The sequence below is a fragment of the Cnephaeus nilssonii genome, assembly GCF_951640355.1.
Source record: "Cnephaeus nilssonii genome assembly, chromosome: 1".
Lineage (NCBI taxonomy): Eukaryota > Metazoa > Chordata > Mammalia > Chiroptera > Vespertilionidae > Cnephaeus > Cnephaeus nilssonii.
In genome coordinates this window covers 10,701,873-10,722,405 of record NC_137072.1, presented here as the reverse complement: position 1 = coordinate 10,722,405, position 20,533 = coordinate 10,701,873, and the positions used below count along the sequence as shown (strand labels likewise).

At 39.0% G+C, this 20,533-nt stretch overlaps 1 protein-coding gene across 1 annotated transcript in view; it reads right to left on the bottom strand.

Annotated features, from left to right (window-relative positions):
- Positions 1-348: 348 nt before the first annotated feature.
- KLHL28 (kelch like family member 28) overlaps positions 349-20,533 on the bottom strand; it is a 39,733-nt gene continuing 19,548 nt past the window's right edge. The window contains exons 2-5 of the mRNA XM_079769074.1: positions 18,700-19,598; positions 14,964-15,407; positions 13,007-13,215; positions 349-3,789 (exon numbers count right to left, since the gene is read on the bottom strand). Of these exons, the coding sequence (XP_079625200.1) occupies positions 3,626-3,789; positions 13,007-13,215; positions 14,964-15,407; positions 18,700-19,598 (1,716 nt within the window). The 3' untranslated portion in view covers positions 349-3,625. The remainder of the gene's footprint in view (positions 3,790-13,006; positions 13,216-14,963; positions 15,408-18,699; positions 19,599-20,533) is intronic.

Sequence of the window (20,533 nt, the reverse complement as noted above, 5' to 3'; positions counted from 1 at the left end):
CCCTTCAGGGATGTCCGACCGCCCATTTAGGCCCAATCCCACTATCCAGGACTGCTGGCTCCCAACCACTCGCCTGTCTCTGCCCGATTGCCCCTAACCGCTTCTAGCCTGATCACCTCCTAACCACTCCCCTGCCAGCCTGATCAATGCCTAACTGCTCCCTGGCAGGGCCGATTGCCCCTAACTGTCCTCCCCTGCAGGCCTGGTCCCCCACAACTACCCTCCCCCAACTGCCCTCCCTGCTGGCCTGATCGCCCACAACTGCCCACCCCTGCAGACCTGGTCTCCCCTAACTGCCCTCCTCTGCCGGCCCAGTCACCCCTAACTGCCTTCCCTGCTGGCCTGATCGCCCACAACTTCCCACCCCTGCAGACCTGGTCCCCCCAACTGCCCTTGCCTGCTGGCCTGGTCCTCCCTAACTGCCCTCCCCTGTAGGCCTGGGTCCGCCCCCAACTGTCCTCCTCTGCTGGCCTGGTCCCCCCTAACTGCCCTCCCTGCTGGCTTGATTGCCCACAACTGCCCTTCCCTGCAGGCCTGGTCCCCCCCAACTGCCCTCCCCTGCAGGCCTGGTCTCCCCCAACTGCCCTCTTCTGCCAGCCTGGTCACTCCCAACTGCCCTCCTCTGCTGGCCTGGTCACCCCCAACTGCCCTCCTCTGCCGGCCTGGTCACCCCCAACTGCCCACAACTGCCCTCCCCTGCAGGCCATCTTGTGTCCACATGGGGGCGGCCATCTTGTGTCTTGGAATGACAGTCAATTTGCATATTACTCTTTTATTAGATAGGATTATGTCTAGCATCTTTAACCCTGTGAATTTATAATCAAATATCTTTATCCTCTTTAGCATAAGAAACATGTGACTTTAAATTCACAATTTATCAGCAGAGTATTAAAATGAAACTTCTCACAAATCTGTACAAGAAGCTTCTACTGTAAAGTTATTAGTTGTCAAATCACATTAATATCTATGGTTGTTATGAATAGTAGAGCAGCTTTAGCAAACCTGAAATAAATATTTCTAAATTTTTCTTTTTTCTCTTCATTTTACAGGTTTTCATAATTTTTTCTCTGGTATATGGCTTCTATTATTGCCCCAAATATTTCACATTTAGTCTTCTTCAACATAAAATTCAAATTTTTTCCAAAACAACGATCAAGAGATGCCTTTGATCTAATTTACCAAATGATTTATATATTTTATATTAATTTGAGAGTGGCAATGATACATCGAGTAAAACATAATTAAAATAAAATGTGTAGTATAGTGCTGTTTACAATTAAAATAATTTTCTAGTCTCTCAAATTCCCTTCTAGGGAGAAAGGATTAAATATAGAATAACAGGATGTATTTAACAACTTTATTGATATAAATAGAAAGAAAATTGAGTTGGGAAATTTAAACCAAACATGTGATGGAATCTATTTTAAATTGCTTTTCTTTAAATAAAGTCTAAGCCAATCACAATAATGCACCTTGTTTCTATCCAAAAGATTTATTCAAATCAATTAAAAAGTTATTGCTATATATCATTGTGATTTAAACAAGCAACATAGAAAATAGCCTGTGAAGTTTATTAGTAGTTCCTGTTGAGTTCTTACTTACAAGAGATTAAAAATCACTTGCAAGGTTTTATAATCTGTGCAAATATTCATAAAGCATGATACTACTTGTGTTTAAAGATGATTTTTAAATAATTTGGTATTACATATTTAAATCTACAACTGGCAGTTTATGGAAGAACAAGGAAAACAGCAAATTGCCAGCTCCAGTTTTTAAGAAATAACATGTATGCTAACAAATTAACTTACGTTTTATAATTACAAATGGCTTCTTAACAATAGTTTAGAACCTTATGGCACTTAAGAACGCAGTATAATTTTTCTTACAAATTTTCATCTATAAAGAGATGGTGGACAAGTAAAAAAAAAAATCATGGAAAAGAAAATGAAATTACTATAGTAACAAAAATAAAAGTACCGACATCCTAATAAAATGCAAGGTAATGTGTTCAAGTCTAATGGAGATTTAGTAAAACATGCTAAAACAAAATCAATCAACCACTTCTTTTAAATAAGCTGTCACTTGGCAATAGCAAACCATTTTGCTTTAAAAGATCATTTTAGTCAAAGTAGAACCAAATTTAGAACCATTACTCAAGTAAACAATGAGTTCCAGTTTTCCTCAATGACTTGAAAATATTCAGTTACCAAGAAATGTAGAGTAATGCATAACTGCCTAGTGCTTTATATTTAATGCATATATTTTTGTTTTTATAGGAGGACATGTAATATCTAGCACAAGAAGAAAGAAGATAAAAAATGTATCTTTCTTTAAATCATTATTCAGGAACCATGGAAAGCATAACAGGCATTTAGGTAATTTTTGGATGTTAACATTAGTATATTCACTAACATTTTTAATAAGCACAAATCAAGCCGGTCAAAATGAAAAATACTATCAAAACATGTCATGCAAATTTCATACTGAACATCCAAAAGAACATCGTTATAGCCTTGTTATAGCTCCTACGTTAGCACCATTTTTATATCTAAAAACACTTTGAAAAAGCAAACAAATGTCTTAAAAACTGAAATTATTAAAAAGATATGTGAAAAAAATCAATATGCACTAAGGGCAATACTAAATATTTGTCATTTATGTGCATCAACACTGGGAAGCTTGCTGTACTACTAAAAAAATAAACTGATGTGCTTAACTCTATCCATGCTTAGCATAGCAGAACTGGATAAGTAAATTCTTCCAGCATTAACCTGTCCACGTAAAAAAGATATAAACAGTAAATATCTTTTAACAGGCCCCCAAATATCATGATAGTAAAAACATTTGTCTTGCAAAGTTATTACAGCCCCAGCCCTAAAGCCATTTAGCAGGAAGAATGTCCAGGTGATTCGCTAGAGCATATAATTTATACCCCTTAAAAGTACCAAAAAAAGCAGCCCTTTATTTAAAACGTGAAGCATATGAACTTATATCCAAAAGACAGTATCAGCACTCTGTCCAGACATTCACTACACTCCAGCATCTAAACATCATTCATCCTAGTAATCATGGTGCATATTAAGGAGGAAGAGAGCTAAAATTTTTTTTAAAAAGCAAGTTTTTCACATGTACACTTATGAACATAAAACTACTTTATGTCAGCCCAGCTGGTGTGGCTCAGTGGTTGAGCATCAATCCATTAACCAGGAGGTCACTGGTTCAATTCCTGGTCAGGGCACATGCTTGGGTTTCAGGCTCAATCCCCAGTGCAGGGCATGCAGGAGGCAGCCAATCGATATTTCTATTTCTATTCCTCTCCCTTCCTCTTTCTCTAAAATCAATAAATAACACTAAAAGAAACTACTTTATGCCAGTATTAGAGGAAAAAGTGCACAATTCAATTGGCAAGATCTTCCCTTTTTTTTTTTTTTTTGATTATTGATTCACTGTGTAATCAAGAGCAACCAAAGCTACTTGTCAGTTCAAAGTACCCAACAAAATGTTGAGTCTTCATGACATTTCAAGTTAAAAACAAAGCAATGCAGCTTTGGGGTTTCAGAAAATTGGGCATCCTTTCATGCGGCACGAAGTTCTTCACCTCACTATTTCCATGAGTCCACACTTGTCAAAGTGCAGTTAACCCAAAATTGCAGCGACAGTATATCATGCCAGCTGAATCCAGCCATGTATCTGAGATAGGGTCATATTTCTGCACGGTGTTCAGATAGGAAGACCCTGAGTGACCACCGACCACATAAAGGTAGTTATCGATTACTGCAGCACCAACTCCTAGGAAAGGTGAATAAAAATGGGGAAAAAAACATGTTAAGCATCTAATAGACTTCTCACTAAAAATAAGTAAATTTGTATTTTAATGTTTTCTTAAAATACATTTCAATAATCTATTATTAATTATACAAGCAATATAGTAATACTAGAGGCCCGATGCACATTCGTGCCCTCTCGCAGTCCGAAACCCCTCGGGGGATGTTCACCTGCTGGCTTAGGCCCGATACCCCCGGGAATTGGGCCCAAGCCAGCAGTCAGACATCCCTCTCGCAGTCCAGGGCTCTCGCAGTCCAGGACCCCTCGCTTCTTACCGCCTGCCTGCAGCAGAGGCGGGAGAGGCTCCCACCACTGCTGCTGTGCTAGCCAGCCTGGCTTCTGGCTGAGCGGGGCTCCCCCTGTGGGAGTGCAGTGACCACCAGGAGGCAGCTCCTGCGTTGAGCGTCTGCCCCCTGGTGGTCATTGCGCGTCATAGCGACTGGTCGTTCTGCTGTTTGGTCTATTTTCATATTAGGGTTTTATTTTATAGCATGAGCTCACTGGGAAAATATCCCTGAATATAAAAGTAAAGTAACAGTTGAAGGCTTCCTTCACCTCTGTTCTCCAATCGTACTCTCTCCTACACCACAGAAAAATATTAAAAATGCAGCCCTGTCCCGGTGGGTGTGGCTCAGTAGTTGAGCATCCACCCGTGAATCAAGAGGACACCAGTTGAATTCCCAGTCAGGGCACTTGCCTGGGTTACAGGCTTGATCCCCAGTAGGGACATGCAGGAGGCCGCCAATCGATGTTTCTATCACTCTCTCCCTCTCCCTTCCTCTCTCTCTAAAATCAATAAAACATTTTCCTTTAAAAATGTAGCTCTGGCCAGGCTGACTCAGTGGTTAGAGCATCAGCCCACACACCACAGGGTCTCAGGCTTGAGTCCAGTCAAGGGCACGTACCTTGGTTGCAGGTTCCATCTCTGCCCGGGTTGGAGCGTGTGCAGGAGGCAACCAATTGATGTCTCTCTCTCACATCTATATTTCTCTCTCTCTCTCTCTCTCTCTCTCTCTCTCTCTCTCTCTCTCTCCCTCCCTCTCTCCCTCCCTCCCTCCCCCTCATCCTCTTCCACTTTTTGTAAAAAAAAACGAAAATAATGAATGGAAAAAAAAGTATTTTTTGGTGAAGATCAACTCACACACACACACACAAATAAATAAATGGATGAATGAATAAATAAATAAATGCAGTAATTCCTTTCCTATAGTTTGTGTTAAGCTATCTATCACTATTATTAGATTGCAAACTCCTTGAGAGTTGGCACTATTTAAAAATTCATCTTTGTATTCCTTTAATATTTGCACTGAATTGTGCATATGGTAAGTACTTAATAAAGACTTGGATGAGTAAAAAAAAAAAAAGGAATGCAGTATACTACACCACCCACCTTAACTGTTTATGAATCGGAATGTTTGTAACACAATGTGTGTGTTTTTAACCCTCACCCAAGGATATTTTCTCCATTAACCTCTAGAGAAAGTAGAAGGGAGGAGGAGAGACAGAGAGAAAGAAGCATTGAGGTAAGAGAGGCACATTGATTGGTTGCCTCCCACACGTGCCAGACCAGGACTGGGAATAGAGATTGTAACTGAGGTATGTGATCTTGACCGGAATCAAACCTGTGACCCTTCAGTGCATGGGCTGGGCCAATGCTCCAACCACTGAGTCAAACCAGCCAGGGCCTCAACGTTTTTAATGAATAATGAACGAACATTTAAAAGAAGAATGCAGTATATATCTTTTCATATGTTTTCTTCTCATTTGAAATCTACATATTTTTTCAAGAAATTATTCATTTTCATCAAGTTTTCAAATACAAGTATCCCATTTTTCGAAAGTTCGTGTTACACCATTTTGCTTTACAAAAGACCTATATTACAGTTGACCCTTGAACAATGAAGGGGTTATGGGTGCCAACACCTGCACAGTAAAAAATCTGAGTAGAACTCTTGATTCCCCCAAAACTTAAGAGCTTACTACTGACTGGAAGCCTTACCAATAACATAAACAGTTGATTAACCCATATTTTGTAATTACATGTATTATATACTGTATTCTTACAATTAAATAACCTAGAGAAAAAATATTAAGAAAATCATGAGAGGAGGGAAGATGGTGACCGGCAGGAAGGTAGGGAGGGAGAGAGTGTGAGAGAGTGAGGAACCCATAGAGGAGAGTGTAGACGTGTGTGTGTGTGTATGAGCTAGGGACAGTTAGATTCTGCAGGTCCTCCAAGGGGCTGCCCACCCGGGCAGTCTTAGACGGCGGAGCCGCGCACAAAGCAGACACTTCTGGGCGGCCAGTGCGGGCATGGAGACCACGCCATCTTGAGAAACAGAGCTGCTTGAGACTAGGATCCTGGTCTCAGACACAAACCAGGACCCTGCAGCCACTGGGGACAGAGAACTGCGACCACAGCTTCAGACCAACACACAACAAGAATCTAGACTTCCTGGCAGCAGATTTCTGTGAGTCAAAGAGCCTATCCCCCTCCCCGCAGGCTCATGGGCAGCGCCATAGTAACTGATAGACCCGCCCCTCACTCGAGCCACAGCTCCCCCACGGGGAATTCGAGCTTGAGGACTCGCGCAGGACACACCTCCCCTACGGGAAATTCGAGCTGGAGAGTGCTGCAGGACACAGCTCCCCTACGGGGGCCACCTGACTTTGATTCTGGGCAAGCGCACACGGAAGTCAGTTTTGCGCAGCGCAGGCACGCCACAGAGCTATTGTGCATCCCAGTCCCCCATGGTGACCGGGACCCAAATTCTCCCGGCAAGAGGCAGCACTGAGCACCACTGACTTGACTGTTTCTTACCGTGTGCACCTGGGATCCCTGACTCACAGAGCATTCATACTAAGAGTCAGTAACTCCAATTCTTGGTACATGCACACACGGGGACCCTGATTCTCAATGAGAAGCCGCACGAGACAACAGAGACTCTGATACTCAATTCTTGGTGCAGACACAGGGAAACTCTGACTCCTGGCACGCGCTAGGGGACTCATTTTCGGCACATGCCAACAGTGTGGAGTAGGCAGGATAACTGACTCTCTAAGTGCGCACACGAGACCACACTGAATGCTGGGAACACTGAACCTGGGCAAGCCTGGTTCCCACCAACCCACGGCAGCCACACGTCCTAGTGTGGGAGCACTTCAGTGAAACTCGGGTGGTGTGAAGTTCCCACGGCACACGGGCCAGGTCCACACAACTTGAAGCTTGAACCTTCTGGTGACAGTCAGAATGGGGAGACCACACAATCCCCAGAGGAAAGAAAATGAGGAGTCGCCAAGAAAGGAAATTAGTGAAATTGAAGCATGCAACATGACCGAAAGAGTTCAGAGTAATGGTCGTGGAATTTATACATCGGATGAATGAGAAAATCAACAACCTATGCAAGAATCAGGAAGAAATGAAAAGTGATATAGCTACAATCAAAAACACCATGGAAAGTTTCAACAGTAGACTAGAAGAAGCAGAGGACCGAATTAGTGAGTTAGAAGATCAGGTACAGAAACAAGCTCAATCTGAACAGCAATTGGAGAAAAAAATTAAAAAGCAGGAGGAAAACCTAAGGGAGCTTTGGGACAACATGAAACGAAGTAATATACTTATAATAGGGCTGCCAGAAGGACAAGAAGAGCAGCAAGGATTAGAAAATCTATTTGAAGAAATAATGACAGAAAACTTCCCGGATATGGGAAGAAAAAAGTTACACAAGTACAGAGAGTCCCAAGCAGGATCAACCCCAAAAGACCCACACCAAGACATGTCATAATTTCAATGGCAAATATCAACAACAAAGAGAGAATCTTAAAGGCGGCAAGACAGAGACAGAGAGTTACCTACAAAGGAACACCCATCAGATTATCAAATGATTTCTCAACAGAAACACATCAAGCTAGAAAGGAATGGAAGGAGGTATACAAAGTGTTGCAAAGCAAAGGACTGAATCTAAGAATACTCTATCCAGCAAGACTATCAATCAAAACTGAAGGGGAAATCAGGAGCTTCGCAGACAAAAAAAGGCTAAGGGATTTTATCACCACCAAACCAGCAATGCAAGAGATGCTAAAGGGAATACTGTAAAAAGAAGAGATAAACAGGTAAGAAGGAACACAGACACAAAAATGGATATGATTGCAAACAAATACCTTTCAGTAATAACTTTAAACGTCAACGGACTAAATGCTCCAAACAAAAGACATCAAGTGGCTGAATGGATAAAAAAACATGACCCATATATATGCTATCTACAAGAGACCCACCTCAAAACAAGAAACTCACACAGATTGAAAGTGAAGGGATGGAAAAATATCTTTCAGGCAAATGGAAATGAAAAAAAACCTGGGGTAGCAATACTTATATCTGACAAAATAGACCTCAAAGTAGCCGAAACCGGTTTGGCTCAGTGGATAGAGCGTCGGCCTGCGGACTCAGGGGTCCCGGGTTCGATTCCAGTCAAGGGCATGTGCCTTGGTTGCGGGCACGTCCCCAGTGGGTGGTGTGCAGGAGGCAGCTGATCAATGTTTCTCTCTCATCGATGTTTCTAACTCTCTATCCCTCTCTCTTCCTCTCTGTAAAAAATCAATAAAATATATTTTTTTTAAAAAATAGACCTCAAAGTAAATGCAATAACAAGAGATAAGGAAGGCCACTTCATAATACTAAAGGGATCGATACAACAAGAGGATATAACCCTGATAAACATATATGCACCCAACGCAGGAGCACCCAAATACGTAACAAAACTCCTGGAAGATATCAAGGGAGAGATCGACAACAATACAATCATCGTAGGGGACTTTAATACACCACTGACATCACTGGATAAATCCTCTAGACAAAAAATCAGCAAAGACACAGCAATCCTAAATGACTCACTAGATCAGATGGACTTAACTGACATCTTCAGAACATTTCACCCCAAAGCCGCGGAATATACATTCTTCTCAAGTGCACATGGGACATTTTCAAAAATAGACCACATATTGGGTCACAAGCAAAGTCTCCCCAAATTCAAGAAGATTGAAATCATACCAAGCATCTTCTGAGACCACAATGCCATAAAATTAGAAGTAAACTACAATAAAAACAATCCAAAACTCTCAAACATTTGGAAGCTGAATAGCATGCTATTAAATAATGACTGGGTTACCAAAGAGATCAAAGAAGAAATTAAAAGCATCCTGGAAACTAATGACAACAAAAACACAACAATACAAAATCTATGGGACACAATGAAAGCAGTCCTGAGAGGGAAGTTTATAGCTCTTCAAGCCTATTTCAAAAAACAAGAAAAAATGGTAGTAAATCATCTAACTCTACAACTCAAAGAATTAGAAAGAGAGCAATAAGAAAAGCCCAGAGTGAGCAGAAGGAAGGAGATAATAAAGATCAGAGCAGAAATAAATAACATAGAGATAAAAAAAAAAATACAAAAGATCAATGAAACCAAGAGCTGGTTCTTTGAAAGGATAAACAAGATTGATGAACCTCTAGCCGGCTCACCAAAAAGCAAAGAGAGAGGACTCAAATAAACAAAATCAGAAATGAGAGAGGCGAAATAACAACAGACCCCACAGAAACACAAAGGATTGTTAAAAAATACTATGAACAAGTCTACTCCTACAAACTAGATAACCTAGAGGAAATAGACATATTCCTAGAAAAATACAACCTTCCAAAACTCAATCGGGAAGATTCTAAAAATCTCAATAGGCCAAGAACTATGGAAGAAATTGAAACAGTCATCAAAAAGCTGCCAGCAAACAAAAGCCCGGGGCCAGAAGGCTTCACAGGGGAGTTTTACCCAACATTCAAGGAAGAACTAAAACCTATCCTCCTCAGACTATTCCAAAAAATTCAAGAAGAAGGAACACTTCCAAGCTCATTCTATGAAGCCAGCATCACCCTACTACCAAAACCAGATAAAGACAACACAATGAAAGAGAATTACAGGCCAATATCCCTCATGAACATAGATGCCAAAATCCTCAACAAAATTCTAGCAAACCGGATCCAGCAATACATCAGAAAGATCATACACCATGACCAAGTAGGATTTATCCCAGGGATGCAAGGATGGTACAATATCCGCAAATCTATAAACATGATACATCACATAAACAAATTGAGAGATAAAAATCACATAATATTATCAATTGACGCAGAAAAAGCATTTGACAAAATCCAACACCCATTTTTGATAAAAACTCTCAGCAAGGTGGGAATAGAAGGATCATACCTCAACATAATAAAAGCCATATATGACAAACCCACAGCCAACATCATACTCAATGGACAAAAACTAAAACCATTTCCCCTAAGAACAGGAACAAGACAGGGATGCCCACTCTCACCACTCCTGTTCAACATAGTACTGGAAGTACTAGCCATTGTGATCAGACAAGAAGAAGAAATAAAAGGCATCCAAATGGGAAAAGAAGAAGTAAAATTGTCCTTATTTGCCGATGACATGATATTGTACATAGAAAATCCTAAAGACTCCATGAAAAAATTATTAGACTTAATAAATAAATTTGGCAATGTAGCAGGATACAAAATTAATGCCAAGAAATCTATGGCATTTCTTTACACCAATAGTGAACTTATAGAAAGAGAGACTAAAAAAGCAATCCCATTTACCATCGCACCAAAAAAATTAAGATACCTAGGAATAAACTTAACTAAGGAGGTAAAAGACCTATATGCAAAAAACTACAGGACACTGAAAAAAGAGATAGAGGAAGATGTAAACAGAGGGAAGAACATACCATGTTCATGGATTGGTAGAATCAACATAATCAAAATGTCCATACTACCCAAAGCAATCTACAGATTCAATGCACTCCCAATTAAAATACCAATGGCGCCAAAACCGGTTTGACTCAGTGGATAGAGTGTCGGTCTGCGGACTGAAGGGTCCCAGGTTCGATTCCGGTCAGGGGCATGTACATTGGTTGCGGGCACATCCCCAGTGGAGGGTGTGCAGGAGGCAGCTGATCCATGTTTCTCTCTCATCAATGTTTCTGGCTCTCTATCCCTCTCCCTTTCTCTATGTAAAAAAAAACCCAATAAAATATATATATATTTTTAAATACCAATGGCATATTTCACAGACCTACAACGAACTTTCCAAAAATTCATCTGGAATAAAAAAAGACCCCGAATAGCTGCAGCAATCCTGAGAAAGAAGAACAAAGTAGGTGGGATCTCAATACCAGATCTCAAGCTGTATTACAAAGTCACTGTTCTTAAAACAGCCTTGTACTGGCACAAGAACAGACATATAGATCAATGGAATAGAATAGAGAACCCAGAAATCGACCCAAACCACTATGCCCAATTAATATTTGACAAAGGAGGCATGAACATAAAATGGAGTCAAGATAGTCTCTTCAACAAATGGTGTTGGGAAAATTGGACAGATACATGCAAAAAAATGAAACTAGACCACCAACTTACACCATACACAAAAATAAACTCAAAATGGATAAAGGACTTAAACATAAGACGGGATACCATAAAAATACTAGAGGAATCCACAGGCAGAAAAATCTCAGACATATGCCAAAAGAACTTCTTCACTGATACTGCTCCTAGGGCAATGGAAGCTAAAGAGAAAATAAACAAATGGGACTACATCAAAATAAAAAGCTTTTCACAGCAAAAGAAACCATCAACAAAACAAGAAAGACCACTGCATGGGAGAACATATTTGCCAATGACATCACCGATAAGGGTTTAATCTCCAACATTTACAGGGATCTCATACAACTTAACAAAAGGAAGATAAACAATCCAATCAAAAAATGGGCAATGTACCTAAATAGACAATTTTCGAAGGAGGACAGAAGGAAGGCTAAGAGACAAATGAAAACATGTTCAAAGTCACTAATTATCCAAGATATGCAAATCAAAACAACAATGCGGTATCATCTCACACCTGTGAGAATGGCTATCATCAACAAACGACAAGTGTTGGCGAGGATGCAGATAAAAAGGAACTCTTTTGCACTGCTGGTGGGAATGCAGACTGGTGCAGCCACTGTGGAGAGCAGTATGGAGTTTCCTCAAAAAACTAAAAATGGAACTCCCATTTGACCCAGTGATCCCACTTCTAGGAATATATCCCAAGAAACAGAAAAGCAAAACTAGCATTCAGCATTTGTTTTTTTGCAGCAAATTGTTATAGAGGCAGCATGCACCAAGCAGCGAGAGTGACACTGCCACACTCTTTCCCTGGGAACTACCCTCAGCATCTCAGTATCACGCCACCTAACGTAACTACTTCTAGGCTTTAGCCACTTGGGTTTAGAAAAGGTTTCATAATAATGCTATTTTTTTTGAGGAGCAGGGGAAACCTATATATTAAAATATTCAAAAGTATCTATTGAGCTACATAATTTATGCTCTAAAAATTTTACTTTGTATTTTATAGTTTTAAAAAGAACAAGGCTGCCTAAATGTTTTACATTCTCTTTTTTTATGGCTTTCTCTCGCAATGATGCTACACAAACTATAGTAAACAACTAATAGTTCATTCCATTTTTCCTTTCAGTTTCCTTTGCATGTTTGTTTCACAAGTTTCTTAAGTCACAAATGCAAAGAATACTAACATATTCCATCAGTAACTTAAAACTTTCCCCTTAAAATGATGTTACTTAGTAGAACTCAAATTTCTTCTTTTCCTTAATGTAATTGTTTTTCTCTAGGGACCCTGAAATTCAGAATTTTCTTAACTATACCCCTTGAGGAGGAGAGGACATTTGAAAGTGAACATATAGGTGCTGATGTGCAATAAAAAACAAAATAGAACATCCGAGGATTCTGTGTCTGTGTGTGTATGTGTCTAACATATAAAAAGATGACATTTGTTATATGGACAAAAAGAGTTTGTATAAGATACAGTCTATTACCAGCATATCTCAATAAGATACATTCTATTACCAGCATATCTCAAAATGTGTTCTCCAAGTTTAAGAAATGATAATATGCACACTGGCATATTAAAACCACAGTAAAGAAATCTATGTGGTTTTGTCTAATCTCCTCTTGCAAGTTTACCACAAAAGTATGTTTTTTCTGAACAATACTCTTTATTATTATATTCCAAGAACATCACTATAAAAATATTGTCCTATATGTTCAAAATCAGTAAATTATTATTACCTGTTCTGGGTTCTTTCATTGGTCTACACACAGTCCACTGATTTTGATGAGGGTCATATCTTTCAATGCTTGACAAATGTGAGACACCGTTATGTCCACCTACCACAAAAATAAAGCCCAGCATGACACCCACACCAAAGTGGATCCTTTTATCTGCCATAGATGCAACCATCTCCCAGGAATTCTTACTTGGATCATAACGCTCCACACTGCAAATATTCACAAAAGAAAGAATTAATTCATATATTCTTTGTATTACTCTTCCTACTAAAGCAATACTTAACCCCACATTTGAACTTTTAAAAGTTAAATAGATAGATATAAAACCAGAGTAGTTTGTCCCAAATGTTTTGATTTTGCTGGTGAGATTGCAAGGATAAAAGTTTACTTTGTGGAATGGGTGCAAAAATAGCCATATGTTATCCCATTATGTTGTGTAAGCAGCAAGGTATATTAATGTTATAGAACTTTTGGAGCCAGAAAACCTGGGTTCAAGTGCTTAATGCACCATATTTAGAGCTGAATGAACCATAGTCCTACCGCTTTGGATTTGTGTAATGCTGGGTAAGTCATATTTCCTCTCAGCTGCAAAAATGGCAATAATACAACTTCAAAGGATCTATAGAAGAATAGTCAAATGAGTATGCATGGGAAAGAACTTTGAAAATCACAAACTGAATATAGATGTATTCTAAGGATATTAAGAGTCTTCTTCTACACAGCCAAGAAAAAAGGAAAAGAGGGAAAGAATAGGAATTTTTTCTTACAGGAGAATTCACAGTGGTTTATTGCAAAGCAAACACTGCAGATTTCATAGCATAAATTGGCTAACCATAATAATCTCAGAGTAATTTAGGAAAATTCAAGGATATAAGTCAAATCTGCATTTCAGAGAACACTTGGCATTTTCAAGCTAGCCTATGGAAATCTGAATTTCTAAAAGAACTTCCCTAGAACATTCCAGAAAGCCATGTAGCCTATGCTTTGCCTTGAAGCAGCACAAAGGCAAGCTTCTAAAGCTTGTTCTGGCCTTAATCTAATCTCTCAAAAGATCCTAAAGCATTTGAATGTCAGTAACTTAATTCTGGATTTACGATAAAGACTAGACTGTAGACTAGACTAGAATATACACTAAATTATAACTTTTTGAAAGGACACCACAATAAAAACCTTTAGGGCAAAATCACTGGGTAAGAGTCAATAAACTGTAGCAAAAACTTAAAATTTCAAGAGTATCTCAAAACTAAAATACTTAACCTTTCATCTTATAAATCTCTGCCAGCAACTTTTCAAAGAGTAGAAATGTATGCCTGGGCCCTAGCCAGTTTGGCTCAGTGGAAAGAACACTGGCCCTCAGACTGAAGGGTCCCAGATTCAATTCCAGTCAAGGGTGTGTATTGGTTGGGTGCAGAGGCAACCAATTAACACGTCTCTCTCACATGGATGTTTCTTTGTCTCTCCCCTTCCTTCCACTCTCTAAAAATCAATAGATTTTTATCCTCAAGTGAGGATATTTTTAAATAAGTAAATATATATTTTAAAATAAATAAATATACATATATATATACACATAGTGTAAGCATATAGGAATTGCATTTTTCACTTTTTTATTCTATTAATAAAAGCAATGCAATAACAGGCCATTTACACACACACACACACCACCCAAAATCTAGTTGTCTAACTTAACCTTATTTTCAGATTTCTGAATTTTAAAATCTATCCAATTATATTGATTGAATGAATATAAAATTTAGTAAGAGGCATTTGACTCAGGTTTGTATTAAATCCCCATGTAAACAATTATACTCATAGGGCAGATTAAATTTCCAAAATGTCTATTAATATTACTTTAAAAATTAAAAGGGGAAGTTAATTTATACACACAAATGGTTTAAAAGCCAGAAATCATTGCTAGTAATACTTTAAAAATCTACAGCTTGATTAAGTTAAATACCTGTTCATGTGGGCGGGACCATAACCACCAATGGCATATATCATTCCATCCAGCACAGCTGCAGCAAAACAACTCCGTGTGGTAGTCATTGGTGCCACAGGTTCCCATTTTCTCAATTTGGGAATGTACTTCTCTACAGACTGTAAATAAGACTGTCCATCATAGCCACCTAGGGCATAAAGTTCTCCTGCAAGGACTACTACTCCAAGGGTACTTCGGTGCTCATTCATTCTCTCGAGAGAAGTCCAGGTATTTGTATCAGGATTCCAGCATTCTACTGAATTTTCATGATTTCTGATAGTGAAATCAGGACGCACATCAGTTTCAATACCACCTATAACATACACTTTTTGGTCTAAAACGCATATTCCAAATTCATAGCGAGGCATGTTTAGGGGTGCCAAACCAATCCAAGAGTCATTCTGAGGAAAGTACATCTCCACACTAAAGAATAAGCAGAAAACATTAAATTTTAAAAATCAAAATGGTCCATCAACAAAAATGTTTAATCTCATTAGTAATCAAGGACATGAAATTAAAACCACAATAAACCATGACACACTTTCCAGACTGGCAAGGATGTGGAGCAAGGAATAAACACTCTGCTGGTGAGAGTGTAAACTGCAAAACTACCCTGGAAAATGATTTCATATTTTCTGGTAAATTTGAAGATATATACAAGCCTGACAGCAATTTCATTCCTGTATATGTATTCTATGAATGCATATTAGAGTTTTACACCAGGCCACATATATAGAAATGTTCATGGCAGCACAACACAATCATCCATCAAAAGAAGAATCTATATAATAAAAGCCTAAGTGACCGTTACGGCGGAATGACCAGAACGACTGGTTGCTATGATGCGCACTGACCACCAGGGGGCTGATGCTCAATGCAGGAGCTGCCCCCAGGTGGTCAGTGTGCTCCCACAGGGGGAACACCGCTCAGCCAGAAGCCGGGCTCACAGCTGGCGAGTGCAGTGGCGGTGGCGGGAGCCTCTCCTGCCTCTGCGGCAGAGGTAAGGAGCAGCAAGCCGAGTGGTAAGGAGCAGTGGTAAGGCGTGAGAGCTCCCAGGCTGCGAGAGGGCACAGGCCAGGCTGAGGGACAACCCCCTTCCTAGTGCATGAATTTTGTGCACCGGGCCTCTAGTGAATAAATAAGATGGTATATCCACCCTATGACTGAGCAATTCCATTCCTAAGATATACTAGTATACCCAAGAGAAATGTACACATATATACATGTACAAGGATGTTCACAGATGCGTTATTTATAATAGTTAAAAACTGGATGTTTTTAAATGTTCCACATGTTCATCAACAACAAAAAAATGGATAAATTGTGCCATATTATACTAGAGAATAGTACACAGCAATGAAAATGAACAAACTATAGCTACATGCAACAGGAATGAATCTTACACACATAACATTGAGGGAAAGAAGCCAAAATTGAGAAAATTATATTCTGTATACAGTAGATCCTCAGGTTATGTCGGAGATCCATTCCTACAGTGCGACATAACACGATTTTCACCGTTAAGTCGGAACCCACCTACATAAGCACCTACGTCACTCACACACAGCAGTAATGAAGTGACACAGCAAAAAAAATTTTTTTAAAAAGATAACAATTCCTGACCTTTAGTTGTGGTAAATAAATAATAAAAAAAATAAAGAACACATGTACATACGTCGAAATGACGGAACTTTTTTTTTTTATATAAATACATGGGAGATGGTGACGTAACTACCAAACGACTTATGTCGAGTCCGACGTAACCCGAGGACTGCCTGTAGTTTCATTCATATGAAGTTCAAAAACATTTCTAACCTCTGGATTAAAAATGAGGATAGTGGTGACCTTTGGGGAAGACAGGCAGGGAACTCAAGGATGGTTTCTCTGTGTTAGTAATGTTTCCTATTTCTTAATCTGGTTTGTAAGGTTCACTTTGTGATAATTCCAAGCTGTACAGTTAGAATTTGTGAAATTTTCTGCATGTGTGTAGCATTTCAATTTATTTTTATAATTAACATGTTCATTGTAGAAAGTACTGTATTATGTCCACATAATACCGTGCACCAATGAAACTACATAAACTATTTCCTCATGTAGTCTCTCAGATGGATTTAATAAACTTACTGCTGAGCAAGAAAACACATATCTGAAAAATATATATAGTACTTCATTTATATAAAAATGTATAGCCCTGACCGGTATGATGGCTCAGTTGGCTGGGTGTCATCCTGTGCACCAGGAGTTTGCCAGTTGGATTCCCGGTCAAGGGCACATGCCTGGGTTGTGGGCTCGATCCCTGGTAGGGGGATGCAAGAGGCAGCCAATCAATGTTGCACTCTCACATCGATGTTTCTCTCTCCCTCTCTTTTCCTCTCTCCCTAAAAATCAATAAACTATTGTTTAAAAAAAGAAGAAGAAAAAAAGGTGTAAAACCTAACAATATATTGGGGCACATAAAAAATACCGCAAACTTATACACAAAGGAATAATGCACAGAAAATTCAGAGTAGTGCTTCAGTTGATTGAACGTCATCCTGTGCATCCCTGTGCACCGAAAAGTTGCTGGTTTGATTTCTAATCAGCCTGGGTTGTGGGTTTGGTCCCAGGTTGGGACACGTACGGAAGGCAACTGGTTGATGTTTCTTTCTCACATCAATGTTTCTCTCTCTCTCTCTCTCTCTCTCTCTCTCTCTCTCTCTCTCTCTTCTTTCCTCTCTCTCTAAAATCAATAAAAAGATATTTAAAAAAGATACAGAATATATCAGTTGACATTGATAAAATAGCCTACCATTGAGGCGGGAAAAGCAATCTACCACATTTTTGGAAATAGCCAGAAAGAAATCCACAGTATTGAAGAAATATATCAAACACAAAAGTTTTCATAAAGCAATTCCCTTCAAGGGAAAAACAAAGATAACATCCAGTTATATTTTCAATATATAAAAGTTATTTGTATAATGCTCTAAATCAGGGATTGGCAAATACAGTTATGGGCCAAATTCAGCTCATCAATACTTTTGTAAATAAAGTTTTATTGGAACCTAGCTATGCTAATTCATTTATGCACTGTTTATGACTTCTCTCACACATGGCAGTTGAGTAGTTATAACAGAGACCATATAGCCACAAAGTCTAAAATATTTATTATTTGGCTCTTCATAGAAATAGTCTGACAACTCCAAGTTATTAGAAAAGAAAGCACTTTTTACTACTGTCACTACAAAAACTTACATTGAACAAAATAAACTGCATATAAAGTCTACAATTTGTATCAATATCCTACTTTTTCTTATTTCTTTGGTGGTTCTTCTAATTAACTGAATTCATTCAAACCCAATCTTGGACCTAAGTCTCCCTCATCAGATTTCTAGCTCTCCTCTTTAGCACCTTCTGATATAGCTAGCAATAATAAATCCCTCTGACCTGCTGTGACTCTAATAAAGATGCAAATGGTTTCACAAAGAAAAAAGACATAAAATAGAAAAGTTAGTAAGTACCCAGAAGAGATGACGTTTGTACACTGCAAGTGGGGTGTTAATAATTGAGAGTGTTGTAGAGAATGGATGATAATGTCATTAAAACAATCAGGTAATTGTTTAGGAAGAAGGGAAAAAAGAAGCAAATTTTAAAAAAATAAGAAAATCAAACTATTTTTAAATTATGGAAAGCACATTTAGAAAGTATAAAATCTATTAATATCAACCCTTCTATTTACCTATCCAAAGTGGCAAACAGTCCAGACTTTCCTCCTACTGCACAAAGTACTTTGGGAGCACAGCGCGGTCGTGTCATCAAGACTGTCTGATGGGAGAGTCTATGTTCAGGCATAAAGTGGTACTTTAGGGCTTCATTCAAAAGATGTTTACAAGTACGGTCATCACGAATAAGATGATTTGCTTCATATAACCTAGTGAGAAACTTAACACTTAGCAATGGTAATCGCACACTGTTAAGTAGCTGTGCTAAGTATTTCTGGCGTTCTTGTACATCATAATTGATCCAAGATTCAAGTGCATAAAAAACAGTCTCTTCGGTAGCTACATTCAAACAGTCATTGGAAACAATTTCATCCAAATCAGCATGTGTAAGCTCAAAAAACTCTTCAGTCTGGCAAACAGCTTCAAAATTCTGGCATATATATTTAGTGGCTGCCAAATAAAGGTCATGACAACCATACGTCTCTGCAAAACGAGAAATTCCAATACAATTACCAGGATCAAGTTGGCTTTCAAGAAATGCACAACATTCTTTCAGGACAAGCTTTATCTGGAGTAGGTTTGCTGCTGGAAGGAGAGATTCTACTGTGTCCTGTGAAATAAAAATAGTTCCTGTGTAGGCATATTCCACAATAGCCTGGAGAGCAGTTTCATCAATGCACTGAAACTCAACCTCACTGTTCTCTTTTTCAGAAAGATTTCCAGTAAACATAGCTTTGAAATATGGGCTGATGCTGGCAAGTACCACTTTGTGAGCATGAATTTTAACATCACCTACTCGAAGAATGATGTCACAGAGTTCATGATGTTGACGAAGAAGATTCAGACCCTGCAGAAGTTGTTCAGAATGTAAGTGTGTTAAGTTAGCAAGCATGTAGGTCGGGGATGTATGGTCCATCTACAGAAAAACAAAAAGCACAAACAGTTAATTCAAAATAATCTTGCCAATATGATATCTTTTCCTAATAGTACAAAATAAATAAAATTCATTGTTTGTTGTGTTTTAAATACATTATGCTAAATACCAGACAGAGGCTTTTTAAAAAATATATTTTTATTAATTTCAGAGAGGAAGTAGAGGGAGAAAGAGAGAGAAATGTCAATGATGAGAGAATCATTGATTGGCTGCCTCCTGCACACCCTCTACTGGGGATCAAGCCTGCAATTTGGACATGCACCCTGACCAGGAATCGAACTATGACCTCCTGGTTCATAGATTGATGCTCAACCACTGAGCTACACCAGCCAGGCAACAGGGGCTTTTAAAGTTAAAAGGGATATAACCAGTCATATAATTCAACTCCTTCAATATACATATTGAGAAACAGAGGCCCGCCCTAGCCAGTTTGGCTCACTGGATAGAGCGTAAGCCTACGGACTGAAGGGTTCGAGGTTCGATTCTGGTCAAGGGCACATGCCAGGGTTGCGGGCTCAATCCCCAGTAGGGCGTGTGCAGGAGGCAGCCAATCAATGATTCTCTTTCATCATTGATGTTTCTATCTCTCTCTCTTCCTCTCTGAAATCAATTTAAAAAGAAAAAGAAACAGAGGCCCAAAGATTACGAGTTTATGCCCCAGACCACAAAGGTCTCTTGACAATTGACTTTTGGATCACAATTCTGCCAACTCTTCTATTTACCTTCATTAAATTAAAGTCTGAGCTATCACTGAGAAACACCAGCCAGGGCTACTCAACTCTTGATCACAACTTCAGATCATTCTCACTCAATCTACTTAGCACTATGTGCTTCTGAAAGATGAAATAAAAATAGGAGAGAAGAAAAGAGATGAGAAAAAATAAGAAGAAAAAGTGAAAGGCAGTAAGGACTGTGGT